Genomic DNA, 26,172 nt, shown 5'->3' with positions numbered 1-26,172 from the left:
ACAAATGAACAAAACAAGAAATTTCCCATTGAACGCAGATAGTGTCCCTCTTGAAAGCAGTCTTCGGGGAAAAAAAAACGCCTTTCGTTTGCTACAAGAGCTTTAAGGAAGTGTGAGTGTGTGACCATGCCACACCAACCCTCAGCCAAAAAGCCGTGGAGAGATAGAGAGAGTTCACAGAGAGATCAAGTAATTCGACTCATTCCCATCCAGCGAAGTTAAAAGCAGTTTCAAAAACTGATGACAAATTATTAAAAAAAAAAAACTTACTCAGAATGGGATCGCGATTAACGGGATGAAGAAGCATGTGCAGAGGACATTGTCTTTAGGTGATGAGTCCGGTTCTTTGACCTGTCCCTGCTTTTTTGCGCACCCCCAACGCTGCCCCTTTGCATACTGGAGATTGAACTGCTAGAGGTCACTCTCTTCACTGCTTTTCTCCGATAGCTCCTGCTGCTGCTGGTTCCAAGGGCGGCTCTGGCAACGCTATCTGCGAGAACTTCTCGTGCTCTCTGAGGTTTAATGGGTTGCTTGTTCAGATACACTAGCTTAGAGAGGAGGCCACAAATTGCCTTGCGAAGCTGGTCATCACTGATGTTGCTCTGAATTGGATTGCCCAACAGATTCAGAGCTTGCAGTGAGTTGTAGTTCGCAACAAGCTGGCCCAGAGCTTTTGTTGTTGTTATCTTGTTAAAGCTCAAGTCCAAGACTGTAAGCTTCAGGAGCCTGTGCAGCCCCTCAACATCACTAGTCTTGTTCCCAGCAAGATAGAGTTCCTTGATTATTGTACAGTTCGACAACCCTGATATAATGCAAATCCAGAATAAACACATGGAACCATATAACTGAGGAAATATCATTTCCCAGGAAAAACACTGCATGATTTAAAATGACTCTGGTAGCATGAGATTCATTAGAAATAAATACCTTGACCAATTCGAGAAATGCGATTGTAACTGAGATCGAGTACCCGCAATCGGGTAAGTTCTCTAAGTCCTTCAATGGTGTTGATCTTGTTTCTCGATAGGTTGAGAGTGTGTAGGCCCTTTGGCAATGATCCTGGGGTAATTTGGACTGCAAAAGGGGGAAGAACAAATGAAGCTTAGTTGTCACCAATATGTTCCTTTAACAATTGACATTTTTCTTCTGCTAAAAGCATACCTATGAAGTTGTTTGATAAGTTAACAGATCGAAGACTGGAGAAACGTGATGTGGTGGGAATAGCTTTTAAGCCATTGCCTGAGATGTGGGCAACAGTTGAGGAAGAATTAAGCGACTGGATCACACTATTGGCATGCAAAATCTCCACTGAGAGGTTAAAATCTGGGCGTGTCATGGCTCTTCTTGGTGATCTACCGGTATCGGGAGAGGGTGGGAAGACAATGTCGTCGTCACGCCTAACATCATTGTTATTATCATAAGCATCAAGAGGAGAGGGATGGGTCTCAAGATCCTTGACCCATTCATCCACTCTTGAAAATGGGGATGATTCTACTGAGAAAGCAACCCACTGATTCTGGGGCCACAGACCAGAAATCCCAGCATGAAAGCTATTCCAGCTCTGACTGTCCTCTTCATTGTTGTTATGACCCTTGTCCATTGACTTTACTGTGAATGACCGAGGTGATTGCATTTTACTCATGGCTCTGTTGGGTTCAAGTGTATCTGATGAATAACCGCCTTGCTGACTCAAAAGTTTACTTACAGCCGGTTGCAGTGGTTTTACAAACCAAGGTTTGTGAAGGTTTCTGTGGCTCCAGAGGAACAATTTCCACCACAGCCTTCTACTCCTAGAGGGTAGAACTTGGCTAGAAGAGTGCTTCTTTAACATCACTCTGTCAGCACTGCGACGGCTTATTACAGATGTCGGGCTGCTGGGATCTCTTACTTTCTCAGCCAGTCCCTGCAATTCTTCAGAATCCTGAGATGTTAAAGGGAACTGAGCAGCAATTTTCCTTAGCACTTTGCTTGTTTCCAGATTAGAACAGGACCGTTTGAGCTTAGGCGAACCCCAGAACTCAGCCTTCCCGATGCCAGGATCGCTAACATGTCCACTTTGTATCACATCAATACCCTTTTCATCAACTTTTTTCTCAGCTTTCTTTGCATATTGTTCATTGCCCATGGTGTCAAGCGGATGAGGGGAATCCAGCTTCACATTTCTTGGAAAAGACACTTCACCGGAATTGGCCGCATGGGATTGGAGATCAAAGTCAGATAAGTCCCTCTTCAATGAAATATTATCTTCTTGCTCATCTTCTCCTTCATAAGCTACTTCTGCTGCTTCATCCACAACAGGGCTCTCATGGCTCAGCACCTGGACATTGATTGAATCCTTCTGAACATCGAAAGGTACTGACACGCTAAAAGATGTGGTTTTCAACTCATCGCTTTCAAAAGTTTCCACCGGATGTTCAAGCTTGATTTTCAGGGTTTTAAGCGCCGTGTCAAAGTCGGCTGTTCTCGATGATTGCTTATCAATCTAAAATCCAACAAAAAAAAAGGTTAAAGGGAGCAGATCAGAAGCTCCAAAAAAACAAGTCAGACAGCAAAATTTACACAATCCTCATTCCAATCAATTATCACCTTCTCTTTCTTCTTCATCCCCATCAGAACAGAACAGCAGTTGAATTTCATCTTTTTGGAAAAAAAAAGGCCAAACTCGAATTTCCTCAATAGAAGCCCAAATAAGATATGCACTCCTGATTTATCTTTTTCTCCTTGTTATTCTATTCTGCTGCTTCTTCTTCTATCCCGTTGATGTTTACATCTCTAACTAATGCAGAGGAGACCAGATACAAGCTGATTGAGTTATCAAATGTTAACCGTAATCAACGGGTAGTCGCCAAACCGATGACCAGGCGTAATAGCATAATAATGATGTTCGAGGAAACGGAAACAAAGGTTGAACACTCGCTCCGGTTTGAGGAAATATCACTCGATAGTCGGCCAGAGTTGTATAAGCAGTAGCTTCTCTCCAGAAGCTTCTCAGAATCTTTCTTCAAAACTTACCCTGACATATGCATGTTGCAAAAAATCCAGGTAAACAAAACAAGACACGAGAGAAAACTCAAAACACCCCATTACACTATGAACAAGTTCCAAAATACCTTTGATAGGGAATTTCTGAAAAAACCCCATCAGCCTTTCTCATTCATTCATCAATTAAAGATGATTCAAAACAAGCACTTGTATGCACAGTTAGATAATTCTTTCTTCTATATATAAAGCAAAATTGTGCAACGAAGAAAGAAAGAGTAGAAATGATACCTGTTGAAGCTGAACAAGAAGATAGGAATATACAGTTTCGGTTTAGAACCTTAAGAGAATATATCAAGCTAGTTTACTTTTAACCAAGAAACACAAAACTAATAGAGAATCGTATCAAAGTGCGTTGCTCGCGTGGCAGTGGTGGCTGGGGGAAACTGGCAGGAAGGAGGGGGCCCCGAAATATCACCACAAGCTATTTCTCGTATTTGGTGCCGTGCAGAAGAGCACAAGACAAGTACACGCAAGTTGCACGGCTTTCGTGTAAACTAACCTATTTATGAATTTTTTCATTCTCATTTCTCGCCTGCGACACTACAACCTTTAGTATTAAAAAATAAAATAAATTATCAAAAAATAAAATAAATCATCTATTTAGTAAGGAATTAAACTTAAAAGATTTGTTTGCTCTATAATCATAGGTTGGAATTTTTTATTGTTTATATAATGATCACTGAAGATTTATATGGTCATTAATTTTAGGGCCCGTGAAATTAGTTGTGGTACATACAAGTTAACCCGAACACTCACACCAATCTAAAAAAAATAATAATAACAAAACTGAAAACGGGATTAATATGAAAGGTGTTCTAAGTTTTTTTTTATAAATTATTAATTTAAATATTATAAATTTTAAAGTTATTAAAATACGTTAGTTTTTAATTTTAGAATTCTAAAAAATTAATTAAGTAAACGTGAGCTAACTCGAATATTTATAATTATAAAAAAAACAATTATATATCATTTATACATGCCATAAGAAAACAAAACGCACTATTCATTACTTTTTATTTTCAATGATCGGATTTTATTGAGGCCATAAATATTGCATTTTTTTTAATATAAATAAAAAAAACAGATTTATATGAGGTTAGTTGTTAGTTTTTGAAGATAAAATATCTTACGACGAAATGTAAATAAATTATATTGATGATTTGTAAAGATATTTCGAAAGAAAAAAAAAAAGAGTTTTACAAGTCATGACTGTCTACGAGATTCAGACATTCAAAATTCTACTTGATTGTCGTGATTCTTAACGTTTAATGCTTTAAGCCTGCGGTTGAAGATTATCTGCACATCCTTATTTTGCGACAGGCTGGAATAGGCTCGCGGGTCTAACATCACAGAACAAAACCCACGACCTGTTCAGCATGGCGGCCCTACTCTTGTAAGTGTGCCTTTTCTGGATTATTACCTGTGGTCTCATTGCCATTGTCAATTCCAATTAAATGAATTTTTAAGAATTATATATTTTCATATTTGATAAATTAAATAATAAACACGCAGGGTCATGTAACTACATGGCATGTAAAATCACTCTCTTCTATTTTGATTAATTTTTATATACTCAGTTTTCACTTTAAGATATGTATTGTTCAATTGTGTCTTAAATTTTTTTATTAATATTTAATAAAAAAAATTATTTCTAATAAAGAAACAAATTCAAATATCCATTGAATTTGATTAAATGTTGGTATGCCAAATTTCAATTAATTTGACATCAAACTTGATAATTATTAATTAAAATATTTAACTTTTTCTATTTGTGGATTATATAAACAATTATAATTTCACTAAAAATAAAAACTAAAAAGACATGGCTATCCTTGTAATTCAATATATAATAATTAATATTTGTATTTGATGAGGTTTGAACTTACCTAATGGGCTTGGAGGACTAAGTTGATATCTTAGATAAAGAGTTTATCTTTTGGTACTGTTGATCTGAACATCCTCTTTAGTCAAAGTAACTAATGAATAATACATGATACTTGTAAAAAAGTTTTTTTTTTTTGTGAATTCGAAGACTTTCTCATGCTTCAATGAGTATTGTTTAAGAAAAAATACAATTATCTTTTATAAAAAAATGCTACGAATAGATATACAACAAGAAGGGGAGGAAAAAACCCTCTTATTTGATAGATATCTTAATCCCTTTTTATAGTTTATGAGCCTTATCTTCTCTGTTTTTTTAAGAGGTTAAAATGTACGTCATATATCTCCGACTCATCGGGATAAAATATTCCTAACTCATCGTGGAGTAAAATATATGTGATTTATCAGGGTAAAATATCCCTAACTTATTAGAGTAATCATGGTGTCCAATATTCTTTAGAGTTAAAAAAAATTATAAGCACAGCATTTGTCTGAGCTCGAAGATGGTGGGTCTGGTAGATCACCAAACCCATATATGTCTAGACTCAACGCTTGACCAAACCCAGCAATGATGAGTTATTACCATATTTTTTGTTAGTCTTTTAGAAAAGAGGATCCAAGTAAAAAATAAAAAATATTGATCCATCAGTAGCTCCTAAATCTTGAGTATTTTTATTTATTATTTTTTGTTGGGTTTTTCATGGCTAATTCTTTAAATTTATATTTTATCTCGATCACTTCCTTCAATATTTAAAATGATTTTTTAAAGCAGTATATAAGGTTAGAATTCCTTTTCTATATAATTTCCTTTATTTTTTTCTTTTAAATTTAGTTCTCCATCTTTTTATTGTTGTTTGTGTTATTTGAGATAAATTCTTCAATTTATTTTTTTGTTTTTTTTCTAGGATTTTCCATTGATTTTTTTTCAGAATGACTTGAATTTGCTCGGGTCTCTTGAATTTGTTACTCTTTGCTAGATTTACTTTGGCTAATCAATATTGAATTGGTTAGAAATTAAACCTTTTGATTTTGCCCGGCTATAAGATTTAATGGGTTACGAATTTGAAACCTTTGCATGGATTTAAAAGATTCACTAAATTTGTCTTGATTTTTTCCCCTTTTTTAAAGGTGATGTTCTTTTTTTTAGTTTTATCATTCAATTTTTTATATCATCAATGATTAGACTTTTTTTTCCTCTATGTGTGCCTTTTATAAGATTTTTCTAACCATGCTTTTTTGGTGGTTTCCTATATTTTTTTTGTTTGTTTGTCCATATATTGGTATTTTTTTATTGGTCGAGTCTATGTCTCGAGTCATATTTTTTTATAAAAAAATTAAAACACGAGTGCGTCATAAAGTTACAAATATTTTTTAATTTCACCCTTTTCTATTTTCTTATCTTTCAGACTCGGTCCCTATTTTTTTGCTATTTTTTTGTTTGGGATTATTTTTCATCCTCCATGGTTTTTTTTATCAAATTTAATCTCCATTCATTTTATTTCTATCTTTTTTGCCTTTGTTAGTTTCTAAATTTTTTTTTATGATTTTATCCTTCAAACTTCAAAGTTAAATTGATTGAGAAATAAACTTTTTGATTCAATCCAGGACTAGAATTTCACGATTTGCGAGTTTTAGAAATTATACTAAGTTTACGAGGTTTGCTTGTTTTTCTCCTATTTTTTTTACATTTGTTTTTTTTACTATTTTTTAGAGTTTTGCTTTGTTATTTCGTTGTTTTATTTCCATGAAGTTAATCTCAAGGTTCATGATTAAAATCATTAGTTTTAAATGTTAACACATGTTGAATTTTTTTATCATTTTTTTTATTTTATCATTAGATACTTGAGGCATTGAAAAAGGATCTTTGTGCTTTTTTTTTCCTTTCTTTCAAGTGATTTTTTTATGTTTTTATTTTTATGAAATTATCACAATTTTATTTTCATTGTCACTTAGTTTTTTAATTAACACCATTTAATTAAGTTTTTTTTTGTCAGTTTGACCCTTCCGCATCATGTTTTTTTGATCCTCTAGATGAGCTCATATTAGGTTTTTTTAAATTTTTTTTCTATCATTTTTTTTATTATTGTTTTATTTATATTATTTAAATTATCAGTCTAAAAGACTTGAGTCTCATATTTTTTTTCCTTAATATTTTCTTTCATGTAGATAAAGAATTTGACTGAAGGGACACAAATCTAGCTACCACTGTACATTTCATTTCATGCGAGTGAGATGGCACTGACCCGACCCGACCCGACATGGCTATTCCTAGAAATCTATGGCTGTAGAGTTGCCACACATTAATAATCACACATTTGATATTCCCGATCTTACCTTTACGTTTTGCGTATCCAAATTCAATTAGGCCCTTTGAGACTAAGCATTGGATGTTCTCTTCGAATCATCGACGGTTAGACAGAAGGTACCTCAATAGCACACACTAGGCCCAACCCCAATAACCTAGCCCACATACAAACCCCCAACCCTAACTTAGCTCCAATATCAAAAGTAAATATACACGCGTCACAATTCCACGTGATGTTCATGTAAGAATCACTTCGACCAGGTCACGCAAACAAAAACTCCTCCCCTCCCCTCTCCTCCATCTAGAGTCTAGAACTCCACGGCCTTTTCGTTTGTCTCTCCTCCTCATCAACAGTTACATCATCTCGTCTCTCTTTCTCTTTAATCGATGTCATGGCCACTGCCACCGTGGACTCATCCATCTGCGACCTCCAGAATCATCTACACACCGAATCTCTCCCTCTAATCGACCTTCGCCATCTTTCCCAATCCGAACTCCTCTCCCTCTCCTTCTGTTCCTCCTCTCCCCACCGTCTCCGAACCGACACCGCTGACGTATCCACTCCTAAAATCGACCGTTCCGTCTTCAATGAATCTGCTGGAAGCCGCAAACAAACTTTCTCCCGCCTCCGCCTCGCCCCTCGCAACAACAATGCTTCCCCTTCGAATTCAACTCCTGTTGTTCCCTTCCAAAATACAGAACGGCAGCCTCTCGATGAAGAGAATTCACAGATAATTTCTCTTCTGAAGTCGTTGTTTGGCTCTGATTCTAACTCAATTGAAAACAAGAATGAGCATTATGACAAATTAGTCTCCATTCCTGTTATCTACAATGATTATATGCGTCTGCCTTCAACAAATAATGCGGAATCGCAAAATGTTTCAATCGACATTTGGGATTCTAGTCAAGGAGGAGTGAAAAGATTAGAGGTAAATCATTCGATTTCGATTCGAACTGCTGAATCTAGTTCAAAGAAGAGGAAGCGAGGCAGGCCACGGAAGAATGAGAATGTCAATTTCGATAATAACGATAATAGCGAGTTAGTTGAGAATAAGACTATTGCTGTTGTGTGGGACAATGTGGAAGTGGAGAGTAAGAAGAAAGAGGAGATGGTGATGGTAAATAAGAATGGAGTGGTGGTGGACTTTGTGGCATTGGGGAATATGGAGGATCCATACGGGGAGGAGTTGCGGAGGAGGACCGAGGGAATGCAATTGAAGGCAGAGTTTTTAGGGTTTTTGGAAGGGTTCGAGGGTGAATGGGGTAGTATGAGAAAGAAGAGGAGGATTGTGGATGCTAGCCTGTTTGGGGATGTGTTGCCGATTGGGTGGAAGCTCTCTATTTGCATCAAGAAACAAGCCGGTCGTGTTTGGCTGGCTTGTACAAGATACATAAGGTTTCTCATTTATTTTATTTTTTATAGATTTTTTTAATCGTGGTTTTTGTTGATTGCACTGTGTAAATATACAGGGGACTTGATTTGTGTTTTTTTTTTTGTCCTGCTATTGCACGGGCAAATGAAGTTGAGTACTGCTTAAAATATGCACAGCAACTTGGAATAGAACTAGATAAAATCAACATGATAGAGAACATGTTTTGCAGAAGTCAGATGAAGTGATTTAAATTGAAGTTATGAGTTGTTAATTGAATTGCTACATCTAAAACTTTTTTTTTCTTTCAAATTTTAATGAGGATGATTTGCTAGTTCTGAATTTAAGAAATTTGACCAACATTTTAACATTTAAGTAAGCAATGAACTTGTGACTGTGCACATGTTAAGTGGAGTTCAGTCTGCACAATCAGTTGCATCAGAAGTATTTATCGCACGTCTTATTCACCTTGGTTATCTTGCACTTAGTTCCATAAATCGTAGTTTATTCATTGATGCATTCCTTTTTTCTTTCTGTTTCTCTTAAATTTCCATCCATCTAACCTGGCATTGTCATCTTGGTACTCTCAATATATATAGGTTGCCTGATTTTTCTCAATTTCTCACAATAAGATGCATACCTTCTCTAAATGATGCTATTGAAAAAAATCTCTTCAAATTCAAGACATGAAGTTCTGATTCTTGCATTTGTTCCATTGGCATTGTCTTTTTCAGTCATCTTCTTATTGTAGAGGATGTATATTTATTTTTACTCTATTCTCAACATGTTTAGTCAGACAACTGTTATTGTGTCATTATTCATGACAACAATGAAATCCTAAATTGCTGCATGCGTTTATAACTATTGATTGACCTTACACATTGTGGCTCGTAGGATATTAAATGATAGAAGCTATACCAGGACTCCTATTGGGGCCTTGATTGTCTCTGATACAGTTCTTATTACAGTTTCTAAGTTGCACAGAATATAGAACATATTACCCTAGGAAGTTTATGTTTCATAATTAATTTTGCATATTTCATTGGTTGTATAATTCTTACCTACATTTCTTAATTCGATACTATCCAGCCCTAATGGGCAGCAGTTTGTGTCCTGCAAGGAAGTTTCATCGTATTTGCTCTCCTTTTCCGGACTGCATGATGTAAGCCGGTTGAATTTTGGTCACATGGATGGCAGGATTAAGTTGACCGACAAGATAACTCCTTCCATTGTAAGTTGATACTTGTAGTGTTTGTGCATGCATTTTAACTTTCCATATAGTTTTTATTTACTTGTGTGCTGCAGCCTGCAGATCATACACGTAAAGATGGCAAGAATGAGAATGATTTTATTAGCTATATGGCATTGCCTGTTATCTGTAGATCTATTGGGACGGGGGGATGTCCTGTGGAGGTTCAAATGGGGAATAAGTATAAATGCCACAAGTGCACCGTGGCTTTTGATAAGCAGGATGGCTTGCTTCAACACCTGCTATCTCATCAGCAGGCTCCAAAACGGCTTAGATTTGGGACATCCACAAATGAAGAGGTGATCATAAAAAATGGAAAGTACGAATGTCAATTTTGTCACAAACTTTTTGAAGAAAGGCAACGTTTCAATGGTCACCTTGGGAACCACATAAAAGAATATCTTAAGAGACTTGATGCTTCCAATGGCAAAACCACTGGAGAGAGCGATGAACCTGCATTGGTCAAAATTCCTCCTGGAGCTGGAAAGATCCAAACATTGATTGAATTTGACAGGGATTCTGATGCAATAACTGTTAACACTAAAATCAGTGATGAAATAAACTCCACCATTCCATATTGTGAATTAAAGGCTATTACTTCTGTAGAAACCCATTGTGGTGAGCAGGACAGAGTTTTTATTAGCAGCAATGATGGAGCGGGGAGGATTAATGAAGATACTGATGCTGTGGCAGCTGAAAATAGAGTTTCTTCTGAACCAGCCTTGTTGAATAATGATATTCATAGATCTTCTGATGAAACAGATGTTCCCAAGTGCCCCACTGATGGCACCGGTGATCTTGGTAGGAAGGATAAAAGCTTTAAAAACTGTTCAGTTGCTGGTGGAGCGAGGGACGTGACTTGTATTGGTCACAACGATTCAAATCATGTATCCCCTTGCTTAATTGAGGAACTCAATCAGGAGAGAGATTCTAATTGTGGTTTGCTTGCATCAAATGCTAAGGTGAACACATCTAATGATGACATAATTGAGGATAGACATTGTTCTAGTCCAATTGATAACATGGTAATTGATGGTTGGGATATAGATGGAAAAGGTGAGCCAATAACTGGCAGTTGCAACAGTTATGCTGCAATGGTGGGGAATGCTGCTGTTAACTTGAGGGAGCAAACAATTTCTAAAGGCTGTTATGTTGCAGATAGTGAGACAGGTCTTTTTAATTTCAATGCAGTGGAAACCATGCTGGAAAAAGGTTCTAAAGGGGGTTTAACAGGTATTGAGAACAACATGAACAGTGTTTGTACTGGCATGTCAAATGAGAGCAGATTTGATGATGTGGTGAAGTCTGGGACTAATGAGATAACAATTGTGTGTTGTGGCGATAACACTGTACTGGCTGATGATAATGTGACTAGCAATGAACAGGGGGGAAATCATGGGGCCAGCTCAGTTATTCCATTTTTGAATCAGCATACACATCTTGTTGAAAATACTATCACAGGGGCTCCTAAATGCATACTAAGAGAACCCTGTCAAGGAAAGGAATCTGAAGATTGCCCGATTACTACATCTGGTAATGAGCAATTATTCGACTTTGAAAGTAATGTAATTAAGGTTTCTAATGGCACAATAGATGTGGCCAATCACGATCAGGTTGGCAGTGAGATTGATCTAGTCCCACAAACCTTAACTAGTATTAAGCAGGAAGAAATTTCTAAAACCTTTACATTTGCTCCATTTACAAATGGATTTGCTTCAAAAGACTATGGTATCTCCAATAGCGTACTGGAGAAGCTTGAGCAGGGTAGAAATTCTGGACGCGGATCATCTGACAATGAGCAATCCCATGACGTAAAGGATATTGTGAATGGTTTATCATTCACCACAGTGGAGGAAGACAATCAACAGGAAGTTAAAATCTCTTGCAATGGTGAGCTACATATTGCTTCAGATGACAATTGCACTGAACAGGATGCAGATGTTGGGACAGGCACTGTGCAGAAATGTTCTCTTTTTGCTGGGAGTCAGCTCGCATTCACTGCCAAAGATAATCCCACTGGTCCCTACAGTGGCGCTGTGGATGAGCTGAAGCAGAAAATGGATTCTGTAGAGAGTGCGGTTTGTCCATCTGGCAGCGAGCCAGTGTGGAGTGTTGAAAAGAATTTGCAGACTGCTTTTACATGTTCGGTTCAGGAGGAGCCTAGGGTAGAGAACTCAGAAAATCCTAGGAAGGATGATTCAGGGATTGGTTTTAGCAGCCACCCTGGACCAGATGAAAGTGATGTCATATCTGAGTTTATGTGGAGAAACGATGAAGAAAGTAACCTGCTAAGTGATTTTGCTGATACTCCATGTCAACCAGTACAAACATCAAGCTTTTTTCCTCCATATGATGCATTGTCAGATAAGGTATGGCGTGACCATTTTCTTTATATTAGTGAGAAACCAATGCCTGTTTATGCTAATGGATTAGGTGGTAGTTCCATTTTTTTCTTCAGAAATTTACGTAGTTCATCTTTTTTATTGTCTCTAGGATCACCTGAGGATAATCAGTGGCAAATCTACATGCAAGGGAAGGGGGGCTATTGCCCCTCTTAATTTTTCACACTCCCCACTTTAGGCCTCGTAGTTTTCAGCGTTTCATGATATTTCCAAGTAAAAATACATTGCGCCCCCCCACCCCCCCCCCCCCCCCCCAAAAAAAAAAAAAAAATCCTATGTCTTACCTAGGAAAGAAATTGCCTTGATGAATATTTCTCACTTTGCCGCTGGTAGCTTTTAATTATAGGGATCGGTGATATGAATTACCTTCTCCCCTTACATTTGTGTTTATTTTGTCTTCTATGGTTTCCTTGGTCAGTATAAGGGCATGCATTTCTTTCAAGCTTTAGAATAACTGAAATATTTACTTAGACATAAATTATTTTCCAGTGAGGAGTTGATGAAATGACTGTTATTTTTGCTTTAAAACATGAAGTGAAAAGCTCTTGCTTGTTATATGGTCAGTGGAATTCTTGATTTATCATTTTTTATTAATGAACAGGGTGAAAGTGAACTCTTTGCAGAGAAATTTGGTGCTACATCAGGTTTTAAAGGGCTGAAATTGGGTGGCATGGATAATATGGAATGTAATCTTCCGACTTCTCAAGTAAGCTCACATTCAGATGAATCCAAGGTTGGTACATATGATGCTGTTATACCTAAAGGGATTGCTTCATCTATTTGGCTTGCAAAGGAAGATTTGCCTTTTGTGCCAAAAGATTCAAGCAGGCACCATGTTCCTGCTGTGTGTGTCTGGTGTGGGAGGGAGATTTGTCAAGAGGCTCTTGAATCTGAAGGACAAACAAGCACCATGGGTTTTATGTGTGCAGAGTGCACTGCCAAGTTGTCCGGGCAATTCAACGGATAGCAAAATGGGTTGCCTATTAATCTTTCAGGCTCCCATGAGAAATGCTCTCATATATGCAAATTCTCATAAGGAGAACACCTCAGGTAGTTTCTACTTTTTTCATTCAGAAAGTATTTCTTTGGGCTAGAAAAAATTCCATGTTTTACTTTTTCAAAAATCTATCTGATTGTTACCCTGTAGCCTTCTAAATGTCGAGCTAGGTGACAAATTAACAATTATCTTGGCAGGTTCAAGTTTTTGAACTGTGGATATGTTTTTGGGCATGTGAATAATTATTAGCGGACCATATTTCAATTTGTACAGACTCTGGAAAAACCCAACTGCTCAATTTAGTCTCGAATTCTTCTCTATCATGCAGCAAAAGTTGTTTACGAAGCTATTTTAATGTGCTTTCACTTTAAATTTCTATATATAGCTTTTTTACATGTATTTGACTATTATGGATCAACTATATCCAACCTTCCATGTTTGTTACGTGCTTGGGTTTGTTGTATATTTTTCCTTAAATAGCTTAGCATGTAAATGCATATGATTTTTTCTTTCTGGCAGCCTTTATGTGTCTCACTCTGCTTCATATGGTACCTCAATGTTTGCTTCCTCTAGGATTACCCCGTTGATCAAGTTCAATGGAGAAGACCAGTTTTCTTGTACGCAGTATAAAAGACAACCTTATGCCTATAGCTCTCATGCTCTATAACAAGAATAATATTCAATCTGACTCATCCTTTATTTTCCAGACGATGTAGTGAAAGCTTGCACAAAAGCGGTCATTGGCTTATCAGGGCTATATTATACGAGAGGCTGAATTTTGAAGGTCTTGTGACTCTGCTTTGACTTTTGCCAAGGGGTTAGTATCGTTTCATCTGTGTTTGGATGACTTAGTTTTGCAATTGCTTTATCTTGTGAACTCGCTAGTTTTCCATCACAAGAAAGAATCAAAAAGCTAATTGTGACCATTGGTTTAGAGGCTGAATTGGGTCTCCACTGAAATGCATCCTTTTCTTCTATTTTCAGTTTATGAAACTAACTAGTTATTGAGATGACTGTACATGTCTAGAGATTTTTCTGTGGTGATGAATCTCCTAGATGTTATCGTTTCCATACTTTATTTTTATTTTTCTCAAAAGTGATGAAGATAAAAAATTTTCCCCACATAACTTAGGGTTATCAAAATACTCGGAGAAGATGAAATACCCCGGTACAAGAATATGAAAATGTATTTCTCTGTTGGCTTTGCTTTGCTTTGTTTCCTATAGAGAGGTGGGATGTTCTAAAAACTTGCATTGCTTGCCTATCGTTTATCCAAAAATTTTTAAGGGAGGAGCAGGGGTGTGAAACTCTGAATATCATCATTTAATGAAACTGATCTGTTTCTTAATTTTGTTAGACATTTTTTAGCCTGCACTATATAGGATCATTGCGTTGTAAACTAGGCAAAGTTTTTCAATAGTAACGCCAATTTGCTGACCGGGCGTTGGCACGTGGTAAAGTTAGATAGTCGATGTGTGTGTGTGTGTGTTTTTCCCGAACAACAAATGGTTGGGTCCTCAGGTCGTTTTCGCTGTTATCCATCTTCAACGCCGTTCCTGGCTGAAACGTATTTATTTATTATCTTTACTGCATTCTTTGAAGCACTTTCACTTCCGGTCATCCACTCCCCATTCTCTTTCCTTGAATGCTTGTCATTGTCCTACAAGTTGGACGAGACTGATAAGGAACTTAACAAAGCAGGTCCATCGGAACCTGCTTGCCATTCTAAAGTTAGTTGTACTATCCATGGCTTTTTCTCACAATAATTTTATCTGGGCCCTGCGGCGATCGGTATGACAGCCGACTCACCCTTCAATGCCCGACAAGTTACATTCATGTGAGGACACTAGCCTCGGAACTTGAAATTCACTTTTAATTCAGTACCATTTAATTTATAAATAAATTAAATTTATATGTTTAGAAGACGAAATTTAATTCATTTTGATTTTTTATATTATCCTTGTTATTTGTTTTTGTTATTTTTATTTAACTTTTTGAAAAAAAAATTTAAATGAATAGATGAGTATTTTTTCTTAAAAAATTAGTTTTAACATTAATTTTTATCTATTTGAAATTGTAAATCAAGAGGTTGTAAATATAAAATTTCATTAAAAACTCTGAAAAGGGTTCCAAGCATGCTGATATTAATATTATCCTAGCTAGGTCACCTCCAAATTGCTAATGTGAAGTCACAGAAAAGATTCGTTGTTTTTCTTTTAGCACCATTTTCCTAAGCCCTCTGTCAAGTTTATTTTGAGAGAGTGAACCATTTAAAGAAGAAATCCGCCTAGTAGCTCAATGGGAGGGCTCGATGCTTCGAAGGCAAAAGGTTTGGTTGCCAACTTGCAAACCACTCTGTTAAACATAATGTGGCATCTTATGTGTTTGCTTTCAGGGCTGGCACAGGGAACAGACACACGATCAATGAACACCCAAAGCCCCAAGCAAAAAACAAAAAAAAAAAATCTATTTAAAAACAATTTAAAATAAAGTTAAAATCTTCCAAAGTTGGGGTATAAAGCCGAGGGAAATATTACAAGATGCGTTTATCAGGATGAGATGTCAAAAGCGAAGGGACAAAAAAAGAAAAAGAAAAGAAGGAAGTCAAACGAGCGTGTAGCTATAAATATTTTTTCCTGGGACCGCAGAAAGAGAAGTAAGGCATTACCCATAGCAAAGCGAAACCCGCTGGATTGGCCCCCCTTCCCCTTTCCAACTAAAATGCGCACCTTCACCTTCCTCATGTCTTCCTCTGAAAACCACCCTTTCATTATCTTATAAATAATAATAGTAATAAACAACCCCCCAACTTTTATCCATTGAAATTTGATACCTCCCTCCCTCCCCCCTTTAATTTCCTAATGTTCATCATTATCAGAAACGCAACTCTAGATACTCCTACGATCCATCAAATTTTCTATTAACACTTCAATCACTCACCAAAAATATACATTATTTTGTTGTCCCTTTTTCGATCATCTACCGACCGACCCTCCAACGCTAAAATGCGCTATCTTCTATTTCCCTCCTCTCCTTTGATCTTGTCTTGTTCTCTAACGGGAAAACAGCACTGATTTTAGCGGGTTATATGTTTTTCTTTCTTTTGCGGTTTTCGATGATGCAGACTAGGGTTTGGCGACCTCGGATCTTGTTATCGATGATGATTTATGGGAGTCTTATGTGCGCAACCGCCGCCGACTCTCATACTGTTTCGATTTGTCCAATAGAGTCTGTCACAGATTGGATCTTTGGGTTTCGAGATCAAAACTGCGTCGTTTCTGGTGCTAATGAATCTCCCTGTTTCGCTGGTGTCACCGAGGTACGCCGACACTTTTATTTCTTCCTTGCCTTCAAAAGAAAAAATATCTTTCTTGGAATTGAAAACTCTATTCTGACATTCCTGTGCTTTTTTTCTTTTTCTAGAAAAAGAAAAGAGTGTGAGCTTTATTGAAACTTGATACTGTGAATGCAATTAAATGAATTGGAATTGTAAAAATTATTCGATTGGGATTGACCCCTTTTTGTTAAGCTGTTTAATCAGAGCTGCAAGATGACACTGGAGAGAAATTATTTCAGATAAAAAATTCTACACTGTTGTCAATTTCGTGATTCTTGTGTTTGGGTTTTCATCCATGTTAGCATATCCGGGTAGCTCATTAGGCTTTCTTTTTTCTTTTTCTTTTTTAAAAAAGGTTCAGGATTTGGCAATTTATTGCCTCTTTTAAGATTGTCTTAGGGAAAATTAGTTTTATCTGCGGAAATGCATTATATCTGTCTGTGGAAAGCAAAAGGCATGTCTGCTAAAATATGAAAGTGATACACCTGGTTGAACAGATTTGGAAATTTGCTTTCTTGTGAATGAAAATGGTTGTGTAATTCTTAACGACATTTATGTTTGTTGTTGTGAAGGGAGACGAGATTTCGTTACAAAAGGCACTTAGTTTAGTTCAGAAGAATAGTCATGAATATGTAGCTCTGCTTTTTTATGCATCATGGTGCCCCTTCTCTGGTACTTTTAGACCAAGCTTCTCCATCCTTTCCTCTTTGTACCCTGTGATTCCCCATTTTGCCATTGAAGAATCATCCATCAGGCCAAGGTTTGTAAACTAAAAATATAAAATGCCATCTTTGTAGATTCTTACCTGCTGTTGTGGCATCTTGTAGCCTTGGAGTAATTAACATTATTGATTTTTCTGCAGCATACTATCCAAGTATGGAGTTCATGGATTTCCTACTCTTTTCCTATTGAATTCTACGATGCGTGTGCGCTATCATGGCTCACGTACTCTTGGCTCTCTTGTCGCTTTCTACAGTGATGTTACCGGTAAGGGCTTCCTTTCCTTCATGTATTTTCAACTGAAAGCTTCCACTTCTAGTTTTTTGTGATTTTGGTTTCCTCTCTTCATCTGTTTATGTACAGAAGTGTAAGGATGACTTTATACTAGATTATTCAAAGTATGGAATTCCCTTCTCCTAATTGTTGATTGAGTATTTCGAATGACTATTAGTATGTAAACCATAGAAAATGGCAACACATGCTTTTCTTTCTTAAAGAACATTCTTCTTTTATGCCTGTATTATATCGAGTTGTATTTCTACTGCGGGATTTTATGAGCTCATTGCTTGCTTTAGGTATCAAGACTGCATTACTGGACGAAGGATCAGTGGACAAAATTGGACGAGCATCACACCATGAAAAATATGACACACCTGAGCAAGAAAGCTGCCCATTCTCATGGGCAAGATCTCCGGAGAATTTGTTAAGGGAGGGGACATATTTGGCCCTGGCGACAACATTTGTGCTACTGAGGTTGTTTTACCTGACTTTCCCAACCATGCTTGCATTTGCACAATTTACTTGGAGGAGACACGTGCAGAACATGAGACTGGGGAGCTTGTTAGAGCATCCTCGGGCTTATCTGAATCTTAATCGAGCAATACAGCTATTTAATTCCCTGAAGGAGCCATGTAAGAAGAGTAATTTGCAGGAAGGGGCAATGAATGCCAGGGCTTGGGCTTCCAAGTCCCTTGCAACTGTTTCAATAGGGGATGCAAGCACCAGTAGGGGTGCACCTGTGAGTGAATGTCGTTGAGTTTTTCTCTGGCGGAGGAATGGATATTCCACTTGTCAAAAAAGGTGGGAGGGGCTGATTAGGGATGTTCCAACAGAAAATTTGTTCGGACATTCCGTTTATGCCGAGCGGGCTTTGGTTCAAGATCATCTCGGCATTCCTGATGGTAGTGTCAGCATTTGTGACGACGAAGCATGTTGAATATGTAGTAATACGTCTTCCATTTGTTTATAATTTAGAATACAATTTATTTGGCGTTCATTAAGAAATAATTGGAACTCAATTTGTGAATAGATTGTACATGAGACTAGGATGTCTTGTCGCCTTTTCTTTTCCAAATAAGCAAGCATGTCAATCTGCGTTTCATACGATATTTTGAAAATTTTGACACTACGACGAGATTGCCCTCGCAAATTTATAACTTTTTTGGAGAATGTAGTGATACTTTTTTTAATGTATAATGTTTTTTCGTGGATTCTATATTTCTATTAATTTTGTTAAATTATGCGACACTTGTTGAAAATTTATGCATTAACTCAAAAAATAGGATGTTCGTTTGAAAAATAAAAATATAAATCAAGGAAATTTGAATTAAAAAACCCAAACAACCGAAAACTAAAAACAAAGTTTAGTTACAAATACTCTTTTGTTAGAAATTTATATTTTCTTATAAATATTTAATAAGAGGGTATTTGTAACTAAAATTTTTTATGTTATTAATTTTATGTTAAATTCCCTTTGGGTTGGTGATGTTTTTTTTTTGTTTTTTTTAATCTTTTAATACAGTGTTAATAATTTTGTTTGGACAGGTTAAACTAGGTTAATTGAAATCATTTTTTTTAATTGATTTTTTTTTAGTTTCATCCTTTAACATCAAATTTATTATAAATTAAGTTTTGTAATTATCATGATCTTATAACCTAATATGCAGATTAATAGGTAAACTCGGGTTGATATAAATTGATTCAATATATTATCATCTTAATGTTTATTAAGAAAATCTCATCTTAAATATTTATTTTGAGTTAAAATATGTTTTTATTGATTATGCAAGTCATCTTTAAATCCGTTAAGATGACCGACTCATATCAAATCAATTTTTATATAATTTATTTTTTTTCTATTAAAAACACTCTAAAACATTTTTTTATATTAAAAAAATATTCCAACCCCAACATAACATGTGACAATTATCTAAGTAATTACTTTATCAACAATGATTCTAATGATTTATTTCAAGTAGAGAAACATGTATAAAAATAAAAAATCAAACAACATCAGCTTTGATAAGAATATTTTCAACTAATCTTTAAATATATATATTTTTAACTATCTCTCGTTATATCTCTCTTCAATAAAGTAATTATTTTTAGCTATTTCAGAATATTTTAAAATTTCCTGAAAATGTGTACATAACTTTCATTTGCCAGTTAAAACTTTTTTCAAATAAAATCTTAGATATAACTCGTTCTATTACGGCAAGTTGAGCCAAAAAAAAAAGGAATGTAAAAGAAAAAAAATCTAAATACTAAAAAACTCATGTAATCAAACCTGGCACAATATTTCTTTCAGACTTAAAATTTTTTTATAATTTTTTAATTAATTTAAAATTTAAATTACATCATGTTATTGTTTTGTTATTTGAACATGTCTTAAAAAAAAAAGTCCCCAAGGTGTGTAGCGTGGTGGCAAAGGGTTTAAGATCTGCATAGCAGGTCTCGAGTTCGAGTCAGGGCGTACACCTCTTGTAAGAGCTTGGGACAGCCGGGGTTTTACTCACTCACCTGGGCCCACAAAGTGCGCTTTCCGGGAGGTGGGGTTTCCTCAAATTCAAAAGAAATAAAATTTCTAAAAAAATAACAAAAGAAACATACTATGTTAACTTGTCAGACCCACAATCCTAGTCATGAATTTCACTTAATCAATTTTTTTTATTATATGATAAAAATAAAAAAATAATAATTTAACATTAATTAAAAAACAAAATTAAATAAAAATTATATATTAAAAGATAAAAAAAACAAAAAAACATGTGCCAATTGTTTTTCTTTTTATAAGGTCAGTCTTCCACATTCTCGCTGAAATAAAATTTTGAAACCAGGAGGAATCAAATCCACGACCTCAACCATCGATATGAATGCTCCAACCAGTGGACTTATTGATAAATTTGTTAACAAATGCTTAAAATAATATTTTAATTTGATTTATTGTTTATTTAAACAGTTAAACCATCATTAATTATTTTAATTGTTTTAATAATATATTTTTATTATTGTTGTTGTTATTATTATTTAAATAATGACCTTTTTTTTCACTTAAATGAAAATTTAAATCCAAAATAACAATAAAAATAGGAGACACAGGACCAAGTCTCCATGGAGGATGGGATTATGATCGACACCTTGACTGTATTTTGTAAAAATAATTTTAAAGTTCCTATACTTCATGTAATTGTGTTTCAGTTTTTAATATTAGAAGGTTATTTAACTTTACTTGGAATAAAGAAAATATAATATTTGATAAAACACAAAAGCAAAAAAAAATTAAATTTATTGACTATCCAGTTCGAAAACATTCGTTGACCATCGGGTTGCAAGACATGGGAGCTGGCCTCCAAAAATAAATTAAATTTGAGAAAAATTATACTACGATCGAAAGCAAAAAGAAAACAACAAGAAGAAAAACAATAAAGGAAAAAAAAAAATCAGACAAAAATCTAGAAGCAAGGGGGACCTTGTTGATCATCTATCTATCTAACCCATCAGACAGCCTTCAGCACTCAGCAGGCTTTCTAGTCCACATCACTGCCACCATGCGCGCACCAAAATTCCCATCCAACGGCCAGATTTCCCCGAAACCCTAACACACACGGCTAAGATATCAACAAAATATCTCATAAACCGCATACACTGCAGCGCAGCGGCCCATTTGCGAAGCACCAAAATATCTCATAACAGTTATCCATACCCAAAACCGCAATAGCGACGAAAATCACACATTAGAGGAGCGAGAGAGAGAACAGAAAGCAAATCAAGAATGGAGAAGGAGAGAGAGCAGCAGGTTTACTCGGCAAGACTTGCAGAGCAAGCTGAGAGATACGATGGTACGACTACGTGTTCTATTTCATCGATCTTACAGTCTGCTCCCTTTTTTATATGTATTTCCTGCTGATTCAGTGGATTATTATAAGGGTGGATTTGTGTTTTATTACGTTGATCTAGCAGCTGTATTGACTGTCAATAGCCCATTAGTGCATTATCATTTTTGTTTAGAAATCAGAATTATCATCAAGGAATTTCTGGACTTCTAATAGAGCTAAATCTGTCCGGAAAAAAATTAGCATTTCGATTTGGTAGCGGTGTCTCTCTTTTTGGTTTGTGGATGGGTTAAAAAGAGAGGCAGATAACGATCTTTATATATATATATATATATATATATATATATATATATTTGTGGATTTGAATAATGCAAATTTTTCTTAAGCACCCAATGATGAAAGAGTATGCACACTTCTTAAAGCGACAAGTGAGGCTACTTATCATTGAAGATGTATGATTTATGTAGAAGGTTTCTAATTTCGATTCTGTTAGGTTTTTTTGTGTTCCACTTGGCCTTATGTAATCGGTTGAATTGCTATCTTTACTTTCCTTTTTTTGAGAAAAATAAAATAAAATAAAATTTAGGTAAATTATGTTGAATAAGAAAACATAAAATGAAAGACTACTTGTTGCAGAGATGGTAGAAGCAATGAACAAAGTTGCAAGGTTGGATGTGGAGTTGACAGTGGAGGAGAGGAATCTGGTGTCTGTGGGTTACAAGAATGTCATTGGCGCAAGAAGAGCATCATGGAGAATACTATCTTCCATTGAACAGAAGGAGGAGGCCAAGGGGAATGAACAGAATGTGAAAAGGATAAAGCAGTACAGGCAGAGGGTTGAAGATGAACTTGCAAAGATCTGCAATGATATATTATCAGTCATTGATCAGCATCTCATCCCATCCTCCTCAACTGGGGAATCAACTGTCTTTTACTATAAGATGTAAGATTTATTGCAGTACCCCTTTAAACTATTTCAAAATGTAGAGCAAATAATCCCAAGATGGATAACAAAATATGGTTTTCGAATCCCTGTAAACTCCCTAACAATGGACGAAAAGCTATACAGATTAGGCTGGCTATTTTTTTTTATGGATTAATGCAACCAAATTTTTAGATGTACAGTAAGGATAGGAAAACAACAAGAATTCTGTAAGTGTACTCATTTTGGTAGTATATAATTAATGAATGAAGGAGATTTTAGGCTAATTACCTTGGTTGGTTTTTCTTATCCTGTCCTTCTTTTTTTCATGACTTTATACGTGCTGAATTCATCTTATTCATTCCACAGGTTTTGTAATCTTACTTTACCTCTATTTGAATCTATTTCATATGTGGATCTTTTCTTGAATTCTTTTTTTCAAGGCAGGAAGGGAGACTATTATCGTTATTTAGCTGAATTTAGAAGTGCTGATGAACGTAAAGAAGCTGGAGATCAGTCCCTTAAGGCTTATGAGGTATTTGTGAACCTTCTTTTGTGCCAGAGTCTCTCTTCTTCTTTCTTCTGTCACTTTAAACCATTTTACTTGTGAAGCTGACAGATCATTTAATCAGAGCACCACTCATGCTCTTCTTTGTGCTGCAGGCAGCAACCTCTACTGCTATCTCAGATCTGCCTCCTACCCATCCAATTAGACTTGGCCTGGCACTCAACTTTTCCGTTTTCTACTATGAGATTTTGAACTCCCCTGAAAGGTTAAAATGCATCTCTTTCTTGCCTAACATACCGAAACATGACAAATTGTTTGCAAATACCGCATGCACACACATCCAGTTTGTTGAACTTGAGGAGTACTGTTAGTTATTTTGCTGTCAGCTTTGAATAATGTATCACATTTTTAAACTACATCTGTATCATGCAGGGCCTGCCACCTGGCTAAACAAGCATTTGACGATGCTATCGCAGAACTTGATAGTCTCAATGAGGAATCTTACAAGGACAGTACCCTTATCATGCAACTACTCAGGGACAATCTCACTTTATGGACCTCAGATCTGTCTGAGGAAGGAGGTGATATTCGAAGTGATAACTTGTTAATGGAATAAATATGAGTTTGACTGGAGTGTCGAGTCAAGACTTCCATTGTATATGGACATTGAACTGATGAAAATGCTATTTAATTTGGCAGGTGAGCACTCTACAGCTGTTGAACCCAGGGCAGAGGTAAAGCAAAACTGAGCTTTTATACTGTGTGTGTGTGTTCAGAATCTAAACATGCATGCCTGCATCCAGGCACACCTGCATGAAATATACTCATAGCATGTAAAGTGTATTCCTGGGGCCTTATTTATGCTTCTTATTTTCTCCATTTATGCTCATCAGAATTAATTTTGCAGAATTAGTCAGGATCGTGGAGATCAAATCTTTTAAAATGCCAGAATGACTCTTTGAGTGGTAGTACAGGGAATGGTGGACCGTTGGCTTGTATCTATTTGCTGAACAGATGTTTTAAGACTGTTATGCCTTCTTTTCTCGTAGAACACTTGCAACTGGAATGATTGTGGTTTGCTTTTAAATTCACAGCTTTTAACAAATTTACACATTCTGTTTATAGCACCTGGCATATTTCTGTCCCGATTTGTAGATCTCTTGCCCTTTATTTTTTACTGCTTGCTCAGTGGAAGATTCAGAGAACTCGTCAATTCTACTTTAGATCGTCATAACCAGTTTATTTCCTGTTTCCTGTTGTCTGCAATTTAGTCCACTCCCGAATAAGACTGATTGATATAGGGGATCGCCATGGTCTGTGAAGGATGGTTTTGTTTAAGGAACATGTTGTCCTTGAATGCATGAAATTATCCTTCGAGCACGTGGATGGACATTGTGAAGGGAAAGTGGCAAATGAAGAGAAATTCTGAAAGTGCGTGAAAATGCATGACGGGGAAATTAAGTAGTAGAAATCAAGACTAAAGATATTTAAGCTCGTAAAAGTGGATGGTTGATAGCATGAAAACCATTGCAGTACACAAGCGATGAAGAATGTTAAAGAGCTCCAAAAATTGTCTACCGCCATTCCACCATTTAATGGTGCTGTTAGCCCTCAAATCGCATTGATGTTTTGAATCTCCAGTCAAGTATTCTGTAATTTTGACTGGATGGAAACTGGGCTGCCTGGAGGAGGCTGCAAATCGACCAGGAACGCCTTCAAGAGCTTGATGAACTCCTTCGGCCTCTCTACATTGAAGGCATGCCCTGTGTTATTGACTATCGTCAGATGAGCTTTATCCCCCAAATGCCTGTCACAGCACCGCATCATTTAGAAAAAAACTCACAAGCAAAATGGATGTTCATTCAATTCAGTCGATGCTAAGAGACCAACCTCTTCAATCTGTGTCCTAATTCCAAAGGAAAAACCCGATCATGCTCCCCCCAGATTATCAAAGTTGGCTGCATTGCAATTCAACGGCCTTCGCTATCATCATCGAGTGGTTAATTCAATGTAAACCAAGCACATATAGAAAAGGATGACCAAACCTGTGTAAGCTTGGGAATGTCTGAGAGTTTTCGGTCTTTCGGAACAGCTCGAATCAAATCTCTTTTTTCTTCCACGTATTCTCCACACATTGCCTGACCAAATGACCAAATTTTAAGTTTTACTCCCAACCGTCTACAGTGTATTAAACCATACCATCTGAACATTAAAATGCGTCGGTGAACCTCCACCAAAACTAACTTAATGCAAATATAGTCTGGTCGATAGTCACACCCCTCTTCTAAACAAGATTATATTAATTTCCGACCACAAAACTACCAAAGCACCAAAAGTTCTTAGCTCTTAAATGTGTTAAATCATAACTGTTGAATAAACTTAAACGTAGCGAAGAAGGAATTAGAGCACTCACATCAATGAAATCAGCCAAGAAACAAGATGGTATCAACCGCACAGGAGGTGGCCTGAAAAACGTGTAACCCACCAACTCTCTAAGCTTATCAGGACTCTGTGGCACCAGAATCCTTCCAGCCTCCTCCAAATCAGATACCGCAAAAACCCCTTCAATCAAGTCCTTCTCTTCCATACAAATCCCTGAGCAACATATCACCACTCTCTCCACGGCCTCCGCAAACTGGGCTGCCATACTATACCCGACAAACCCACCATAACTAAGCCCGACTAGACTAAACTTCTGCACCGAGTGGGCCTCCATGACACGCATCAGGCACTGGGCCTGGAATGACTCGGTTCTCTCGGGCCGGGTTGTGTATGAATCCCCGAAAAACACAAGGTCCGGCACGTAGACGTTGAAATAAGGAACAAAGTGTTGGATGACGTCACCCCATTGCCATAATGCGTTGGCTCCAAGGCCGTGGATTAATAGGAGATCGGGTTTGGAGTCTTTTCGGGTCTTTGGCACCCAGCAATGCATTACAGTACCATCTTTGAGGTCGGTGATATCGGATCGGAGCCCCGATCTTGTAAAAGTGGACCTGAAGCACCAGTTTTTGGTCCCTGTGAAACTGAAACACCTTGACATGCTCTGATTTGCAACACTGGCAAGAACTAACCGAGAAAGAAAAGAAAAGGTTGCCTATGTTAGTAGGCTCATAAACTAAGAGTTATTATCAGGATGTTTTATTGATTTCTTTTCTTTTCCGGATCCTTAGTTTTGAAGTGCAGGCGAGACAGACAGAAGAAGCAAAAGACAAGTTATTTGCAAGTGCTGGTGCTGTGGTCCGTGGAGAGAGCAGAAGAGGGTTAAGTGCAGTGCAGGCATGGCCATCAGTTTTTAAAATTTGAGGGGCCCTAGCACCATAAAGG

General features: G+C 36.6%; 5 protein-coding genes across 14 annotated transcripts; 3 read left to right on the top strand and 2 right to left on the bottom strand.

The window, feature by feature from the left end:
• Positions 1–5: 5 nt before the first annotated feature.
• On the bottom strand, positions 6–3,535 carry LOC133692376 (uncharacterized). 2 transcript variants are annotated; one of them, XM_062113271.1, is made up of 5 exons: positions 3,271–3,535; positions 2,587–3,013; positions 1,162–2,482; positions 928–1,074; positions 6–802 (listed from the first exon to the last, which is right to left on the bottom strand). In XM_062113271.1, the coding sequence occupies exons 2-5, from the start codon at positions 2,635–2,637 to the stop codon at positions 288–290; spliced, it is 2,034 nt and encodes a 677-aa protein (XP_061969255.1). In that variant the 5' UTR covers positions 2,638–3,013; positions 3,271–3,535; the 3' UTR covers positions 6–287. The 2 variants fall into 2 exon arrangements, with proteins under 2 accessions (XP_061969255.1, XP_061969256.1); XM_062113272.1 differs by lacking the exon at positions 3,271–3,535 and adding an exon at positions 3,111–3,252.
• A 3,948-nt stretch (positions 3,536–7,483) lies between these two features.
• LOC133692518 (uncharacterized) lies at positions 7,484–14,254 on the top strand. 7 transcript variants are annotated; one of them, XM_062113531.1, is made up of 7 exons: positions 7,486–8,624; positions 9,688–9,829; positions 9,904–12,216; positions 12,851–13,172; positions 13,248–13,299; positions 13,820–13,863; positions 13,954–14,254. In XM_062113531.1, exons 1-5 carry the CDS (start codon positions 7,621–7,623, stop codon positions 13,283–13,285), a joined length of 3,819 nt encoding a protein of 1,272 aa, XP_061969515.1. In that variant the 5' UTR covers positions 7,486–7,620; the 3' UTR covers positions 13,286–13,299; positions 13,820–13,863; positions 13,954–14,254. The 7 variants fall into 7 exon arrangements, with proteins under 7 accessions (XP_061969517.1, XP_061969515.1, XP_061969516.1 ...); XM_062113532.1 differs by having other exon boundaries at positions 13,766–13,863; XM_062113530.1 differs by lacking the exon at positions 13,820–13,863.
• A 1,648-nt stretch (positions 14,255–15,902) lies between these two features.
• On the top strand, positions 15,903–18,691 carry LOC133692520 (5'-adenylylsulfate reductase-like 4). Its single transcript, XM_062113534.1, has 4 exons — positions 15,903–16,565; positions 17,156–17,343; positions 17,446–17,570; positions 17,879–18,691. Exons 1-4 carry the CDS (start codon positions 16,335–16,337, stop codon positions 18,337–18,339), a joined length of 1,005 nt encoding a protein of 334 aa, XP_061969518.1. The 5' UTR covers positions 15,903–16,334; the 3' UTR covers positions 18,340–18,691.
• A 2,403-nt stretch (positions 18,692–21,094) lies between these two features.
• Positions 21,095–23,967, top strand: LOC133692205 (14-3-3 protein 7). 3 transcript variants are annotated; one of them, XM_062112974.1, is made up of 7 exons: positions 21,096–21,421; positions 22,052–22,358; positions 22,785–22,872; positions 23,001–23,110; positions 23,278–23,426; positions 23,545–23,579; positions 23,739–23,967. In XM_062112974.1, exons 1-7 carry the CDS (start codon positions 21,355–21,357, stop codon positions 23,742–23,744), a joined length of 762 nt encoding a protein of 253 aa, XP_061968958.1. In that variant the 5' UTR covers positions 21,096–21,354; the 3' UTR covers positions 23,745–23,967. The 3 variants fall into 3 exon arrangements, with proteins under 3 accessions (XP_061968956.1, XP_061968958.1, XP_061968957.1); XM_062112973.1 differs by having other exon boundaries at positions 21,098–21,421; positions 23,753–23,967; XM_062112972.1 differs by lacking the exon at positions 23,739–23,967 and having other exon boundaries at positions 21,095–21,421; positions 23,545–23,609.
• A 340-nt stretch (positions 23,968–24,307) lies between these two features.
• Positions 24,308–26,172, bottom strand: LOC133692204 (uncharacterized). Its single transcript, XM_062112971.1, has 4 exons — positions 25,259–26,172; positions 24,891–24,983; positions 24,736–24,803; positions 24,308–24,652 (listed from the first exon to the last, which is right to left on the bottom strand). Exons 1-4 carry the CDS (start codon positions 25,886–25,888, stop codon positions 24,487–24,489), a joined length of 957 nt encoding a protein of 318 aa, XP_061968955.1. The 5' UTR covers positions 25,889–26,172; the 3' UTR covers positions 24,308–24,486.

The sequence above is a fragment of the Populus nigra genome, chromosome 4 (genome assembly GCF_951802175.1).
Source record: "Populus nigra chromosome 4, ddPopNigr1.1, whole genome shotgun sequence".
Classification (NCBI taxonomy): Eukaryota; Viridiplantae; Streptophyta; class Magnoliopsida; order Malpighiales; family Salicaceae; genus Populus; species Populus nigra.
The sequence above is the reverse complement of the archived record's forward strand: the minus strand, read 5'-3'. Positions and strand labels throughout refer to the sequence as shown.